The following is an 18,204-nucleotide window of genomic DNA, read 5'->3' on the forward strand; positions in this document are numbered from 1 at the left end:
TTTTCATGTTTTGGTACAATCAGCTGCTCGTCTCTAGGGAGGCCAAGCTGTTTCTCCTCCGTCGCCTCCTCAGTCAACCACGCTCAAAAGGAGGGACCTTGGTGGGGAGCAGAGCGCAGCAAGTGATGAAGACCTCCTTAGCGAGGGGGAGGGAAGGGAATGAGGTAGAGTGCACTACAAGGGATGAAGCCTACACTTCACAGCATACAGATAACGACAAGGAGACATCAGGGGAGGCACTGCGTTCAAAATCAGACGTGCACGTCTCCGGATGAAGGAAGGAAAGCTACCCAAGAAAACAATAAAGGGCTGCATCGTGAAAGACATCACAAGGTTATTCTAAAGTGATGGTTTAAAGACTTCTGGAAGTATTTGAAGGTGTATACTTCTGTGTTTTAGTAAGGTGCTTTGAGAAGGAAAAAAATGCTGATTTGCCGAAAGTTTCTTCTTGTGAGAACAGTGTCTCCATGTCACTGACAGTTCTACAACTTTCTGTTCATGCATACAACAACCTCGACTTGACCATTATTCTTTTATGAATAATTTACATCAACTGGTATTTACTTTTTTATAATGCTGATACTTGTTTTTAGCATTGATGTGTGCTCATTCAAATTGTTTTAAGACATTTTTTGGATGAGAGCGCCTTTATTCCAGATGAAGCTTTGAAAGGGGGAGACAGAGGGAATGCCGAATCATTCTACAAGCCGGAGTGGAACCTGTGTTCTTGGCAGTGTTCTTTTTTTAACGTGTTCTCTTTTGATTCTGGCCTTTTGTCTGAAATGTCCCCCCTGTTGGACAAACAAAGGATTTCTGATTCTCACTTCTGACTCTGATTATTTCATTTCCGCTCCGGCAGATGTATAGTAGAGAAATACTGCAAAGCACAAAGGATCTCTGCCTGGTGTCCTCCACTGTGTGCTGCTGTGCCATGACTGGGATTATGCATCTGGGGAGGGGCATTCTTTAATGATTGATGCATGATAGGCAGGATCTGCTGAGTTTTGCGCGGTATAATAAACAGCCCTTGGTGTCACACAGAGCAAAATGTTATTTGTTCGTTTAGCAGCCTGCTATACTCACTACAGCCCTAATTGGTGCTCTTTAACAATAGTGCCATATGGTGGTGAGGCAGCGGGGTGTACTCAGGACATGCCTACATTTAAAATCAGAAGCCAAACTTTTGATGTGCCTCCTGGGTATGAAGCTATTAGATGGGTGTACTGTGGAGAGGAAAATACATATATATAATATACTTAGTGATTTACTTGGCTGTTAGCATTTGCACAACATTTTTAGGGCTTCAATGAAGCATATAAAAAGGACATTATGTATCTTAGTAAAACAAAACAAACAAGAAAAACATAGGTTACCCTAAATGCTTTAATTGTGTACAAATGATATGTACATGTGGCACTGACTTGTGATGATAGTCTCCAAAGGACTGCTCCTACAGTATCACTTATCATCAGTATAATGGTGTATAAATAAGATCTCATTAAAAACAAATGAGCAAGTTCTCAGTCCTCACAAGGGAGCTTTATATTAATTATTTGGGTAACAAAAAGCAGACAATCCTGATTTATGAGTGTGAAACATTAATGTAACATGTTCAGTCCTTATTGTTTGCTATAAATGCATATATACTTTGTTTCTTATCTCTTGACAGTGAAAACTAAGTTATGTAATACATATCATTAGACCTGAATAACACTTGTATGTGCTTCTGTCTAATGTTATCTCAGCCAGATGTTTTAAACTCTATGGTCAAATAATTGAACATGCATTTATAAGGTACTATTACACCTGAATAAATAGTCTGCTTTATGTTGCAGACTGTAGTCGGGGAGCACATTATACCACTCTACAACACCACAGCTAAAATTGTAGCTAGCTGCACCCCGCTATTATCCCACTGCGTTAACATTTAGCTTTGTTATTATTCGATCACATAGAATAAAACTGTGTTCCCAGTTCTCACTTTCTCTAACAGCTCTTTGGCATCTACAGCTATAATTACATTGCTTTAGATAACAATCATTTCTTGCAGAATTCTTACTGTTTCGAGTTTGTATCTTCATGGTTGATTTTAAGTGAGTAAGTCACTTTTGATAAAAGTGTCAAATGAAATGTAATGTAATGTACAAGGTTAACCCATTGTGATTCCACTCCACACTGCAACAGGCATTAATTCACACGCTAAGTCACTGTTAATGTGTTCTTGCTAATCTTCCTGCGTAGTACATTTAATTTTGAGACAAATCTTCTCCTATATTACAGTTTTTGTTGCAAACAGGGTTGACAAATACACTGACAAAACAAGGACCATTTGAGTTTCACAAGCTGCATATGAAACAAATTATTTCACTCAGTAGGCCTACATGTAATGCTAAAGTTAGGATTAGCTACAGTAGGGGAAGATAAAGCTTAAAAGACTGATCACATGATGTGGCTATATAAGCTTCAGCTTACATGTAATGATTGCTGAATTACTGATTTATTGTCACATTTATCTCAGTATAACTGTTAATAAATTATATCTCATTAAAAACAAATGTCTTTAAGTCTCTGAAGCTAACATTTATCTATAGATGAAGCTAACATTTAGCTGTTTTGGCTTCTGCCTTGATAGTTTAGCTTAGCCTATATATGCTACATTTTTAGGCATTTTCCTTTAGTAGCCACGGAAATTGGCTGTTTTAAAACCATGCTTCAATTAGTTTAACTTTGCATTTTACATGTTCCACTCTACTATCACTACACTTCTAGCTATGAAAGCAAAAACTGCATACATTCACTTTAACAAGCACTGTCTTAAAGATGTGGAAGATTCCTGAACCGTCTTTCTGTCTGCCTCTTACACACAGTCTACATTTTCCAATGAAAACCACAAAGAAGAACTGCGTGCGTCGCTGAAAAGAAAATAATAAATATTGTTTGAGTTCTAGAGAATTTATCTTTTCCCGCACTGGGAATTTGAAAAAGGGATCATATTATAATAGCATGGTGTTACATATGCCTGGAATCAATTGACTTATAGTTTATTAGGACATAAAATATAACTTGTTCTAGTGAAGATTATAATTTCCTTTCATGGCATATTTCCATGGTAGGCAATTGCAGGTTGTCGCTGAAAAACTGCTTCTAAGGCCAGAATATTGCATCATGAAGCCTTTTAGTGGAAAGATTATGAGCAGACGATATGATGCAACTTTCAGATGTTTGTTTTTTGTTTGCTGTGTGAAATCTCTAGTTAGAAAGACAGGCTTACTCATGAAGCTACCGCGCAATCGCCTGCTCCACTGGTAAACTGAATGAGGCGCTGAATGAGCTAAAGGGTGAAAATGGCTTGTTAATGCAGCATCAAAAACTGTTGCAAGTTCATGCCACAACGTAGGAGATGGCCGCAATGTATTTGATGAAGGTTTAAAATTCTGTTTCGAAAGATCCAAAACGTTTAGCAAGATCAAAACAGAACTTTGAGAGCATTGATGGAAGAGACAAAACAAATCTGAGAGAAATTCTTTGGCATAGTGATGTGCCGACTATCAGTTTAAATGTTGGGTAGGGAAAATCCTTGAGGAAGCCCATGGGTTGTTTATTTTTGCCTCAATTATCACCCCAGGGCTTAGCTCAAAGACAGACATTTAATAATTCATCTACTTTTTGAATTAATTTCATTCCTTTTTTTCCCCCTTCAATGGGATCACAGCCGTTGCTCTAGTCAGTAACTGAATGGTGGTAGTAGTGAAGGAGCAGGCAGGGGTCACACAATAAAAAAGGGATATGTGCTCTTCATTTGAAACAAGATACAAAAAAAGATTCTTCTCCATGTGGACAACAGTGGTTGCACGATATCAAAAAATAGACGGAATGCTTTCCGCCTTAAATCTTTCTGCACAAAGTTGGTTGAACAGGTTGAGATGCTGATAGCACTCTATAGGACATTAAGTGTGTTGAGCAGGAAGGTGACACACAGGCTAAATGAGAGAGTAATGGAGAATCATGTCAAGGACTCTTGAACAATCTCCTATGGTGACCCGAGGCGTGCTAAAAGACGACATGGCAAACACTTCAGAATACGACTCATGAGTCTGATGAAATTGGCATCCTTCCTGGGGGCTGGAAATTAGGCCACTGTGTTTGTGTCGCTTTCTGTGTCTTTGCTGGACAATATGTTCGACTCACTTCACAAACAAGTACAGGACCCAGAGTAAAGAGCCCCTCCCTGGCAACAGTAGCGTGGCGTGGGGAAAAATTTAGGGGAAGCCCATTTTTTTGGGTTGGGTTCATTTATGCAGACACGCCCCCCCCCAAATGCAATACCAGCCGCTCAATGCGCAGTGCAGATTCGGTAATGAATAAAAAAGAAGGGTTTGAATGGGGTGAAGCCACTTTGCCTCACTTTTATCCGAACTGCAGTGCATTGTGGTCAGCAGAGCGGAGATTTTCAGGATTTTCAGGATTTACAGGATTTGATTCAAAGTTTAAAACCTGTTTGGGGAGTTTATATCAGTTTACTTAACTTCGGGCCTCTGAAGGGAAGCTAGAGACGGCTGGCTTCCCTTGGCATGGCCCTGACCAATCACAGGTTGGCAGGGGCATCACGTGGGCCTCATCTGATTGGTCAATCCCTCACCAAGGGAAGCCAGATTCCCCTGGCCTCCTCTCGCAACAGTGAATGCAATCTACTGTTTCACCATAACATCTAGAGAGGGGCGCTGTTTGTTTCACTCTTTCTTTGTAAAATACTCAATGAGAGTGGGGGAGAGACGGGCCGGCAGCAACAGCAAAGGAGAATTATCGAAACAAAACAAAGTGTTTTTATTTATTTATTTAAATTATAACTACAATCCGAAAAAACAGGGGAAGCCTGGCTTCCCTTGGCCTCCGGGAGAAAACGCCACTGGTGGAGAGTACATTTACTCAAGTACAGCACATAAATACAATTTGAAGGTACTTGTAATTGAGTATTTTCATTTCATGCTACCTTATACTTCTACAATTTAGAAGCCAATACTGTACTTGTTACTCCAGTAACTTTATTTGACAGCTTTAGGTATTAGTTACTTTACAGTTTTAGGGTATTAGCTGTTATTTGCCGATACCCGTAAACAAATGTCATCAGTAACATAATCTGAGTATCAAAATGTAAAAGTAATGTTACTTGATTACTTTCCTTTTCTTTTGGATTAATTTATTTTTAAAGGCAATGCAAATAAATACAAGAGTAAATGTAACAGTAATATGTATATTTATTTTGTAATGTAAATATAAGAGATTACAGTTTGTTTTATATCCCAATGACATAATCCAGTTACATGTAATCTGTTACTCCCCAAACCTGCATATCATTATAGGTTAGTATATGCAATATACTGAATAATATCGGGTTCTGAAATCGGCTCATTACTCATTATGATTAATTATGGTCTTGGTATTTTACTATAATTTGATGAGAATACTTGTTTTGCTTTTACTTAAGTCGATTTTGAATGCAGGATTTATATTTACAATTTAGAATTGTTACTTACTTAAAGTCTGAGAACTTCTTCCACCACTGCCAGCAATCCATCAAACCAATAAGCCTTTGCACACACACAAGTAAACAAACTTGCATGCATTTGTGCACATTCTCAATTCTTACTACTACGCCAAACTGCTGTGTCTGCAGGCGTTGCTGTCTTTGGGCTTGGCTCGTACGCCATTAATCCCACCCATTTATAAACGAGAGCCTAAATATACGCAGCGCTTAATTAAAGTCGGGCATCTATTATGGAAGCGAATCCCAGTTTTATGGGATGAGAAGGTAATTAGTCCCTCAACACCATAGCGCTCATCTCTGTTTCCAGGGGTTATAAATACCAGCCATGCAGCCTCATGAAGGGTATCCCTTAAATTACATCCTCACGCTTTACAAAAGGTTCGAAGAAAGGATTTCAGGAGTTACGTGACATGATGTTTAAACACACGGACTATTAAGATGTTCTTCATCCAGCGGGAGGAGTCACAAGCCAATGGTCATCTGATACAGACAACAACACAACAACCTTAGGAGGCTTGGACACTACGCCCAGACCAAACCACGAGCTGGCTTGCCAAGGTCAGGCTCCACCGGGGAGACAAATAACCTTTCCTTGTAATCTTTGGAATGTCGCATAGGAATCACTTTGGGTAATAACAAATAATGACCCCATCTCTGCCATTGGGAAAAGAGGTATTGATTTCTTTCACCCACCATAGCCGGATATTATGACCTTAGCTTTACGGGGATGGATATGTCAGTCTTTGCAAAATGAAATACCTATTCTATATGATTGGTGGTGACGGGTCAAAAGTCTTATCCCTCAAGTGTTGAAATAACAATATACTGATATTATAGTGTAATAACATTTAAAGTTCAGTACCTCTTACAAAACCATCACACAAATTACTGTACATGTTCAACAAAACATGACTTTTCAAACGTAAACTGAGAGAGGCCAAGATTCTTTGGTTTCAAATTCCAGCTTTTAATAATTTGCCTAATTTGTTAAAGTCATCATAATATACTCAATATGTGTTCATTATTGTATTTCGATAATACTGGCATTGACATAACATTTGCTTTGATTGCAGCAGACAAATTAATACAATTTTAGGATGATGGATGGAAAGATGGATGGATAGATGGATAAGGAGAAGGATGGATGGAAGGACTATCAAAGTGTTTAACAAACTTGCATATCAATTCAAGTTTGGTGGTAGCACACTCCAGATGCAATTATGGCATTACTTTTTCACTATGAGCCTTTTCATAAAAAAAGAATAGTTCAAATTGTTTTAGATATATTTGTTTTTTTGTCTCTTTTCCGAAGGGCAAACATAGGAGATTACATTGTTGAAGAATTCCATGGAATATTGTTACACAGTTGGAGGTTTTAGAAGATGTCCTATACTGTGCATCAGAGTTGCTCTAAGCAGTCTTGTTGTGTTTGAAATGTTGCATGTAAAAATACATTTTTAGTGAACTTGACCATGTCATTGCATGAGTATTTTTTCTTCTGTTACACTGGCCTCAAGGCAATGAATATAAAAAACGTTTTGCTTTCACATTTTCAAGTTAAACCCAGGTTAAAGAACATCTCTTTCATCTAAAACCAACAACTCATCTTTCCTATATACATGATGTTTTAAGTATTCATTTTGCCATCATTTTTCAAGTTTTGTTTTTTTGTGTTCTTTAATGTCCATTACCCGAGCCCTCTCCATTGAAATCATAAAAGCGAGGCAGGTGATGATAAGAAGGTCAAACTCTATTAAATTGTCAATTGTGGGTACTTCAATCTTGGTGAATGTATTCTATTCAGACTGAGACTGAAAAAGGACTTGACAGTAAATTCAATAGCCTAATAAGGAGTCTGTCCATCATTTTATTTCCACATTTTCTCTCACTGAACCTCTCATCCATAAACTGTCAGTTCAGATTTTTATTTTGAACTTTGATGAAAAACAAAGTGCTTCATCATGAATTATGATACAGTAATGCTAATTACATTTACAAGCCCTGTAGAAATTCAAGCAGGTTACATTGATCTGACCCAGAACACAATAAAGTGCCCTAGCTACAGTATGGGTACATTTTGAATCCTATTATGTTTCTCATTATCAAGATAAAAGCTTTTTTTGAGCAATTGTCGAGGGGATATGGTGCATTACAAAAATGAATGAGAAAACAGAAATACTCCCAATTATTTGAAAATTGCAAGCTTTTACATTTTAAGAATAGGTTACGGGTTAGAGTTAGGGTTAAGTATACTTTGTGCTTTGCCGCTCACTCCAGAAATCAGTACTTTATTATTATTTGTTGCATTATTATTAGATAAGACTTGGAGTATTACAGTCTTTATAGAATGGCAGGACAGTTACCCGGGTGGGGGGTTCCTCATGCCCTCAGGCTTAATAAAGGCAACATGCTCATGCAGTGTTTGAAGAATAGCAAAGGCTTTAGAAACTTTCCAGAGAGTGAAGAAGGACAGACTAGAAGGTACCAAGAGTTCAGGGTTTAGCCTTTTAAAACTTGATGATTGAATTCCTTGGCAGGGGATTCATTAAAATGATAATTCTTATTTATGAAGCCCTTTAAAAAATTAAAATACTCTCTGTGTAGCGCTTCCTATTAATTAACTTTTTTTTCCTCTCATTTTCTTTCTTTCTCTTTGCTACTTTTTTCTTTACTTCCCACTGAACTTGACACACTAATAGGTTATGAATAATTCTGTTTCAGTTTAGACGGCAATTAGCCACCATGCCAGAGGCCATTCTTCTATCTCTTGTGGAGGGGTGATTTAAGACCCAGCTGAGTAAGGGTGCACAAACTATCCCGCGACTACATCACTCACTGCATCCCACCCAACGCTGAAACAAGAAACAGTTAACTGGGTAAATCCCCGACCATTAATAAAGTCTTTAGCTGACGAGTGTGTGGGGATCAGTCAAACAGAGCCATGGGATTGGTCATCAAATAAAACAGAACGCAGGGTCAAGAGCTTACTTAAAGAGTCTTAGTCGGAAGGAGAGAAAAAAAGAAACATGAACACCACAGGCAGCTCTCAGAGGCACGGAATGTGATAATGGAGTAATATCGTCACACGGAGCCCCTCTCTGGTGTTCCACTGAAAAATTTCACCACTGCTAATTAGCCGTAGGACCACATGGAGAACAGCATGTCTTTGCTGCTGGAATTGATACATCAGACGCAAGCGAACAGCTGTCGTTAGGGGGAATATAATACAATAATTACAGCACTGACTGTGCAATAGCCCACAGGCGCAAAACGTCATCTATTGATTGGATGAGATATAACTGATAATGGTAATAGAGGTTTTATTTGGCAGTGGCAATAAGGTTGGAAGAAAGCAAACTGCATCATTATTAAATCTGTGTGATTGACATGGAGAAAGGACCCACAGATGGATGGATAGATGCAGAAATAATGTACAATATAAAGTGTTTTGACTTAAATTGTTAATACTGGGAAAGCAGGAAAGCAAACCTCCGCCAACTTCAACTTAAATGTCCAGTTCGATCAATTTCTTGACACAACACACCTTTCAGGATTTAGAAACTAGTCTATTTATGTTAGGTTCATTGATAAAGCAAGCAATAATAATCCAAATGCAGATATTCACATCCAGATAACCACTTAAATGTAATCGATTTTTTCATTGCCAAAGGCCTAAATGTAGAGAAAATGTGTTTCATTCATTCTTGGTACTATACAGACAGTCATGACAACTGGATGAAGAACTATCCACAGTGTATCAGACAACAACATAGGTAATAATAAATACTGTATCATCCCATGTGTAAATTATATTTGGTAGTGATTGTGGGAGGTTGATTAATGCACTTGTCTGTAGTGCCATCTTGAAGCCAACATCCATCAAGTGTTGTTTAAAAAAAGTTTTCACTTAAATCCTGGACATGCAGTAGAAAGAGATGTTCTCAAATTCATCCCAACTTTATCCTACTTTAACTCCATGAAGAGGATTAAAGAGATCAAAGCTAATTAGTGCGTGCAATTATTATTTGTATCCACTGTCAACTATTTCAGATTTAATATAATAAATGTTTTTTTTTTTTGGCCCACTTGGGGGCAGTAGTAAGAAGTTGTGAATAAACATTGACATAACACCGCCTTCCCAAATCTCTGTCTTTTGCTGCAACGTGCTTTACAATGTTTGCCAGCTAGTCACTATAAAGTCTGTCTGAGCTCCCTCGGTTTTACCGATTATTTGATACATTGATCTCATAAAACATTTGATTTTACATGCTTTAAGCGAGTCAGCAAAGCTTCACTTCACTCATTTTAGATATGATAACAAAGAGGCCCTATCATGCTTTTCTGGGTTTTACCCCTTTCCTGTAATGTTGTATTAGGTTGCAATTGCTAGCACATCACATTGTACATGATAGGCTAAGGGGCGGGACATCTCTGAGCGGTTGACCAATCACAACAGAGCAGTCCAGCTAACCAATCAGAGCAGACTGGGCTCTGGTTTCAGACAGAGGGTGAAAAGAGGAGCTGCAGCATATGCAGGATGAGAACACTTTTTGAACATTAAAGCATGTAAACATGTCCCAGTAGAGGCACAACATATAAATATGAACCTGAAAATTAGCACGATAGATCCCCTTCAAAAATTGAATTCCTTGTTACTTTCTAGAAAACAGTATGACTAACTGTTTTGAAAAATGACCACTCCAGCACCTCACATAAAACTAGAAAACACAGTTTAGAGTGAGTCAGACATCTTTTTCTCCTGCCAACAGGCCTGCAAAGCATTTCACTTTTCAATCTTTGTCAAACTGTTCAACCCGCTGACTCTGAACAGTCCCTCTCCATGCAACCTACGTCCCTCCCTGCAGCACACCATTTCTAACATCGAAAACCGAATGGAACACACCACTGAAAGGACGTTTCCTTTGCTATAATATAAAAAGTTCAGCAATGGTACTCACACATAACAGTAAGAAAAACATTCCCTGAAGCCAGAACAACCTTCTCCCTTGTTGCCCGGTCGTAGATGCCCACATGGCATTCGTAAGGTCCATTGTCTGAGATCCGCACCTCCGGGAGCCTGTAAAATACAAGAGTTTATGAGTTGATACAAATGTTAGCAGACTGGCAATACTTATTCAGTGATGCACAACTAAAATATGTTTTGGGGAAGTGCATAGGTGAGAAATAAAATGTACTGTTGATTGTTATGAGATAAAATAGTTTGCCATTAGTCATCTATTGATCTAAAACATGACATTATGAGATCATTCAATTGAATAATGTGCACCCAGCGAATTCAGCTGTTTCCTATAGCCACGCTCAGATATGTACTAATATGATATGAGTTCATTTAACTGTATTACTTTTGAGGATATAAGATCAGTGATTTAAAGGTCACCTATTATGCAAAATCCACCTTTTCATGTCTTTTATACATAAACATGTGCAAAGAGATTCTGAAAGTTTCAGGAAAAAAGATTCACTCACTTTTGTCCTGATCCATTTATATAAAAACCTGTCTGAAAATGAGCTGATCAGATTTTGGCCACTTTGTGATGTCATAACGATTTTTTGGCTTGTGTAACCATTAGCCAATCACCAACCAAGGCAACACCCGCCCACCTTATCACCTGAATCTCCTCCTAGAGCACCATTGTGTTTTTTCTAACCAAATATCTCTCAGAGGGGCGTGGGGAGTGGCTCCTTATTTTCATCTAAAGTAACAGACAGAGAATCAGTACTTTTGAAACAGGGCTGAAACAGAGGGGATTATGGGATGCTACAATGCATGATCTGTTTGGTATTTAGAGCCAAACACTTCAGAGACATGTTTTGTATATATCTGAGACCTATAATATATTGATGAAAAACAGTATAATAGGGGACCTTTAAAGTGAGCAGACAACTTTCGATACAGTAACACAATTCATGTATGCTTCTTGGTTTACATATTTGGTAATGTTTCAGTCCGATACGCACCATCATCCGAGCTAAACATCAATAATTGGTCACAATCTGCAGCTGGAGGAGATAGGAGTGCTTAGGGACCGTCTACAAACTGCAACACCGAAAACATATACTCAAGGAAAAATTCAATAACATTTTTGAAAGATGTAGTGCTACCAACATCTCTAAACACATCAATGGTTATGTTGTTGTTACAGTACAACACTTATTTTGAATAAATATGTTTTAAAATATTTTTGTAACCTGTTTTTTTCTTTGTTTGATTTGTTAGGAAATGTGGGCTTATTAACACGTACATATATATTCAAGAAGTACAATTTGGCCCCCGGGCCGTAGTTTGGACAACCCTGATGTAGCATGAGCAGCAATGTACTATGTATGTGTGAAAGTGGTTTGGTTGCACTACATTATAAAATGTCAAAGTAGTTTAAAATAGTTTGAAATAAAAAAGCCTGAAAAATATTTAAAATCATATTTATTCAAAATAAGTGTTATACTGTAACAACAACATAACCATTGATGTGTTAAGAGATTTTGGTAGCACTACATCTTAAAAAAGTTATTGAATTTTCTAGTATATTTTCCTGTTTTCGGCGTTGCAGTTTGTAGACGGTCCCTAAGCACTCCTCTCTCCTCCAGCTGCAGATTGTGACCAAATCTTGAGGTATAGCTCGGATGACGGCGCGTATCGAACTGTTCTGATAAAAACGACTCTGTAGCTCGTTGTCTACCTTGCTATGATTGTAAAGTCATGTTGTTTGTATTTTTACAACGTTATGTTCATGAGTTATTGATCCGCGAAATTCAAATCTGTCAATAACTCAGCTCAGAGTATGCTTTGCGACGTGCATGTCCCCTCGCTCTGAGTGTTCTCTTGAGGTGTCTTTCACTTATGTGAAACCCGTGCCTATTGCCAAGCACTGATGTTATATCTTTATATTTAAGGCCAAGCTCAAAGTAAAGTCGATGAACCGCTCCATTGTTGTGGTTTCTGTGTTGCCGAACTGACCAGGAAGTACATTGAGCTAAATGAAACGTTTATTTGAAAAATAAAAATAAAAATGTTTTTTTCGAGACATCGCAAAAGTATTGCGAGATCTTGCAAAGGGGTTTTGCGATGTCTCGAAAAAAACATTTTTCTTTTTTTTTTTCAAATACATTTTTTTCTTCTTCTCCATGTCCCCTAGGGGGCTCCATAGTATTCTGCACTCGGCTAATGTGTCAACAGTGATAATCAAAGTGAGACACTACTATCCACATTTAGCCCCTGTGATTTATTCCCACAAAAGAGGAACAATTGTCCTTGCCGCCTGGCTGTTTCAGAAGGGGACCTTTGTTTGAACAGCGGCAGGGCGCTCACAGCAGCCAGGCTTTAATGAGTTCAGCTGTGTGTGTGCGAGTGTCTGCTTGTGTGTAGAGGAGATAGCTCTTTTAGAAAAGTAAAACCTGTGCTCCAACAAAAATCTGTCTACAATATAAATACATATATTTTCCATTATGTATTTGTTTTGTCCTTCTCGGTTCTTTGCAATTTTTGGAAATCTAAAAGAGGCCCTATTTGGGGTTTTCCCTTCCCTGTAGTGTGTTATATAGGTTTTGGTGCATGTAAATGGTCTTCAAAGGCTAAAATCCCAAATTTCCCTCATGAGGGAGTTTCTCTCCCACACACTCCCCCCCTTGCCTGAAACGTCTCCATTAGACTCCTTTGTTTTCTTCTGCGCCATAGTGACATCACTACATAACACTGTTCTTCTATTCTATGAAGTGATAGGGGCGGTGACCATCACAAAAGAGGTGACCAGCTAACCAATCAAAACAGACTGGACTCTGGTTTCAGGCAGAGGGTGAAAAGAGAGGCTGTAGCACAGGCAGTATGATAAAAATAAAGACCTTTTTGAACACAAAATACAAATCTGAACCTGAAAATGTGCAAAAAATGTCCTCTTTAATTCAGTAAAAACAAATGAAACATGACTAACATTAATTGCTGCCCTGAATCACAACAGGTCAGTGGGGGCTATCAATAAAAACATTGTGTTTGATATACCCAAGCAAAAAGTAACATTTTACTGACCGAACAGATCATAAACAAATGTTTGAAAAAGGTATGAAAAAGAATGAGCACCACAAGTGAGGTTTTCTTCACAAGAGCTTCCCAAGAGATGGGCATAAAACAAGTACGTCTTTTTTCCCACTACAGGGCAAAATGATGAGAATAGCACTGTGAATCTATCTGTAGCGGCGGGTTGGGGAGATAATTGGCTTTGTCTTGGCTGGCTACATTATAGTAAACGCTGATGTAGCCCATTGCTTTGTTTTTACAAACAAAGCCGTGGATCTGTTATCCACAGTCCTGACTGCTGCATTTATGGATTCAAACCAAGACAAGTGCAGGGGGAAGGAAACCAGAGATAAGATGATTCAAAGCATTGAAGTATTGCCGGGAAAAAGGGGGAGGAGGCCGCCATGAAACTTCCAACCACAGCATGAGTGACCGCCTGTTTCTGAATTCTCCTGCAGCTTGACAGGAAGACATATCCGTCAGAATATGGGGAAGAAAAAGAGCAAAGGTTGTACTCATAACATTGAGATTCCTGTAAAATATTAAGACTGCAGGAATTAATTTTTCAACAACCTGTCTAATCTTTGATGTCATGTATTTCAGAGGTGGTAGTCTATTGAGAATCTGTTCACAAAAGTGGAACACGTGACTCACGTGGGGCAGCTGTTTTTTCCTACAGCGGCCTCCTCTTTAATGTCAATTGGAAACTCATCTAGGAATGAGTCATACTTCTAATGTACTTATTGGAAAAAACCTAATATACCGCATTTTAGATTTTTTTCAATATATTAGATTATTGCTTTTTTATCCCTTTGAATCAGGACTTAAATCAACAGTGCCACACAGTTATTAGCATGTGGCTTTACTATGATATATAACTCATTATCATATATGACAAGCATTATCATGGTATACATCCTGTAATAAACATTTAGTATTTTACGAGAAAAATTCCCTGTGTATCTTCAATTACCATACTTTCTGCCACTTTTGCCACCTACAAGTCTTTTCTTCAGCCTTGCAAACTGAACTTATCACACAACATATTCATGGTTAATACCCAACCAAGTGAGTAGGTAATCGAATAACCAAACTATTTCCAGCAAACCACATTAAACACTTCAAACTCTCCCCAGTATACCAGAAAAAAAGACTTCATACACAGACGACATCGATAGCAATGGGCCCCCGTGGAGGAGCATCAAAAACAGCACACGCAAAGACAGATCGATTGTCCCCTAGGAGTTGCATCTGAAAGCTCTTTCCTGTTATGTAGGCCGTCCTGCAGAACTCCTCCTGCCTACAAATGCAAGCAAATGCGAGTGCCGAGATGGAGAGTGAAAAAGAGCAGACCTGACAGAGAGGCGTCTGATAGCTCATCAAGTCAATCTCTGCATCAAATTAACTAGCACATTGTCACATACTCTTTATGGCCCGTAGCATTACGCTCCAGTGGGTCAAAGCTGGCGTCTGTAAGTCAGCTCACTCGATGAAAAGCAGAAGAAAATTGCTTAGAGGACAGGACGAGATTTGTAATCACGCAGGTTTTCTTAAGGAATAAACATGAAACAAAATGACGAGGAAACTGCTGTGATTCCCAGTGCCAAGGGAGGTGCGATTGGCTTTGTGCTGGCTTTCATATTATAGTAAATGCTGATGTAGCTCATCTCCCTGTTCTTATCCACAAAGCTCTAGTTCTGTCGTTTGCTACCCGAACTGCATTCATGGATTCAAATCCATACGAATGCACAGAGGAGGGCTCAGTGAAAAATAAGTAAAAAGCATGGAGGTATTACTGGAACAGGAAAGGGACCATAGAGAAACCTCACAAAAAAAAGACTTTCCAGTGATTACAGAAGGAGCTCTATAGCACCGTTTAAATTGCATTAAATGGGTTATGTTTTGTACTTTTCCTAAACAATTTAAGAAGAGAAAAGCCACGTTGAAAGTAAGAAAGTAGGAATTTGCATTACAGTACATAATTCAAATGAAATTGGTGTTACAACATTTCAAAATTGTCAAAATAGGAATGATTTAATTTGTCACTTTTCCTAAAATACCCCGAATGTAAGTAGGAACATAATATTAATGTTTGTTCCTACACTCGGATCAATCTGCAAGGAATCTGGACTACCAGCTGTCCGTCACTGCTTACATCACTAATAATGTCCCTGCAGATACGATGACATGACATCAGGATGAGATGCCCCGTACTGACCCAGAAGGCAATGCTACTGCAACTCCCTCCTGGCTGCTCTACCTCCAGTGCCATCCAACCTCTGAAGCTCATTCTGAATGCAGCAACTCCACTGGTTTTTGACCTACCACATTTATCTCACACCATACCACTCCTCCCCTACCTTCACTGGCTGCCAGAATATGCTTCAAGACACTGGTACAGGCCTACCGTGCTGTCAATGGATCTGCTTCTTCTTACATCCAGGACATGATCAAACTACTCACTCTAGCACATGCAATTCACTCTGATTCGGCCAATCAGAGTTGCTACCCCCTCACTGCGAGGTGGAACCCGGTAGCACTCACCAAAAACACGGCTGTTCGCTATCTTGGCTCCAAAATGGTGGAACGAGCTCCCCATTGAAATCAGGACAGCAGAAAGCCTACACACCTTCTGTCACCAACGGAAAACCCACCTGTTTCTCTTGTACATGCAATGATACTCTTTAAGACTTTAACGAGTGCACCGGCACTAACAAGGGTCTGGCTTGTTTGAAGCAAATGTATCTTTTATTGTTGGTCTGAGTTTAAATCTCTATGATTAATTGCACTATTTGTAGATACGTTGGACAGAAGCATCAACTAAATTAAATGTAATGTAAGCTTATCTGTATTATATACAGGTTAATAGTTTTAAGGGAAAGCTAAACAATATAAAAGTATGTGCAATTTAGTTAAAACAACTCTTTTATCCTTAGGTATATTCACCATAGCACACAATAATAATATAATTGCTATACAGATTCAAAATACACAAGTGTGTTCTCTCTTTGTAATGTAGGACGCTTCGGTGGACACATTCACCTTCAGTGTAAGATTGAGGGGGGGAGATATCAGAATGAACGTTTTTAATTTGCAACTGTAATCAAAATAAAATTGAAATTGACGTTCTTAACACAACTTCCCACAGGAAATATCCATAATTTACTCAGAGACCTTACTGAGCTGTTTCACCTCCTAAAAACTGCCAGAACAACAACAAGGTTAGTCTGATTTAAAGTGTCGGGGTGGGGTGACTGAAGAAATGTATAACTAATATAGTCTAGCAGTCACAAGGCAATTTGAAGCATACCAGGAATTTAAATGAACTTTTTCTGTTGAATGGCTACTGCAGAGTTGTACATTTGTTTATGGACAGTGGAGACATGCCCGTTCCAGTTGAGTTTTGAGTTTGATTTATCTGACAGAGATTAGATGGTGGTAGAAAGTGAGGCAACGATTGACTGGGTCTACCGATTATCTTGAACTCAGCAATAGCTTTCTGTTTGTTGCGTGTAAATAATAGGGAGCTTGTTGGTTTTGGTCAATATGGCAGATTTTTGCATGTTGGCCATGTGGGAAGGTAGTTAATGGGAGTTGGCTGACTGCAATAGCTGTTATCTAGGGTGGCGCCCCTAGAAAAGAAGAGTCTATTAAGCTGAAGTCATGGGAATGTGTCTTTTCTTTTTTTGTTAAAGCAATTTAATAAAACTGTTACTGACACAAATGATGTAGCTGAAACAAATACCAATAATGGTCTTTTATGGGCGCTTCGACTTTATACTCAACTAAAATGTCTCTTTTGTCCTGGATAAAATGTTACCCTCTCATAAAGTACCTGGTACATTTGGTCTAGAAGCGCCACTGTCTGACTAGCGGTTTAAATTACAGCACTTGTTTTATTGACATAGTCCTGTTTGCCCCCATTTTTAACCTGAATTGTTGACACTTAAACTGTAACTTTCAAACTTTCAACAGACAAATTCTCTTTGTTTTTTGAAAGAAAAAACCTTTTGATCTTTCAAGAAGATGAATGGTTCATTAAGAAATGTATCGGCTTTGTGTAGCGGATTGTTTGGGCCAAAAAGGTAAACCATGGAGATGTATACAACGTAAAACAACACTTTTTCTAAAGACATTTTTAACCACAGCACACATGGTATCATTTATTCAGGAAATATATGGTACCAGCAGCAACTACAGTGAAGACGGTCGTAAGGCAGGTGCAGCAAGGTCTCAGAAAAGCACTTATTAATAACAAGTGCTCATACCTACAACATTATAGATTGCATGCATGTGAGAAGGCATGGGAAATAAATTGCATACAAACCCACAACCATGAATTTAAAAGTCTCCACCATTTGTAAAAGCAAACCTACTTGTGCCAAAATGCATACTCCTGCTTTAATTATTTTTAGCTTGAATACTGGAGGTCCTCCAGACTTCAAGTATCATCAGATACTCGCGAAATCTGTCATTATTTTACAAGGCCTGTACATTGGCGCTTAAAAACAGACACAGTTACAGCTGCTTCCAGTCTTTTATATTGACTTTATCTTAATCTTTGACAGCTATTAGTCACCATCTTTAAACATCACTTCTGAAACCGTCTTATAATTGCAAGCTGGCGTGT

At 38.6% G+C, this 18,204-nt stretch overlaps 1 protein-coding gene across 2 annotated transcripts in view; it reads right to left on the bottom strand.

The window, feature by feature from the left end:
* The window catches only part of igsf21a (immunoglobin superfamily, member 21a), a 219,373-nt gene that overhangs the window by 85,420 nt on the left and 115,749 nt on the right, over positions 1 to 18,204 (bottom strand). For both annotated transcript variants that reach the window (XM_034138627.1, XM_034138625.1), the window contains exon 4: positions 10,504 to 10,622. In XM_034138627.1, coding sequence (XP_033994518.1) covers positions 10,504 to 10,622 — 119 coding nt within the window. The remainder of the gene's footprint in view (positions 1 to 10,503; positions 10,623 to 18,204) is intronic.

The sequence above is a fragment of the Trematomus bernacchii genome, unplaced genomic scaffold, assembly GCF_902827165.1.
Source record: "Trematomus bernacchii unplaced genomic scaffold, fTreBer1.1, whole genome shotgun sequence".
Lineage (NCBI taxonomy): Eukaryota > Metazoa > Chordata > Actinopteri > Perciformes > Nototheniidae > Trematomus > Trematomus bernacchii.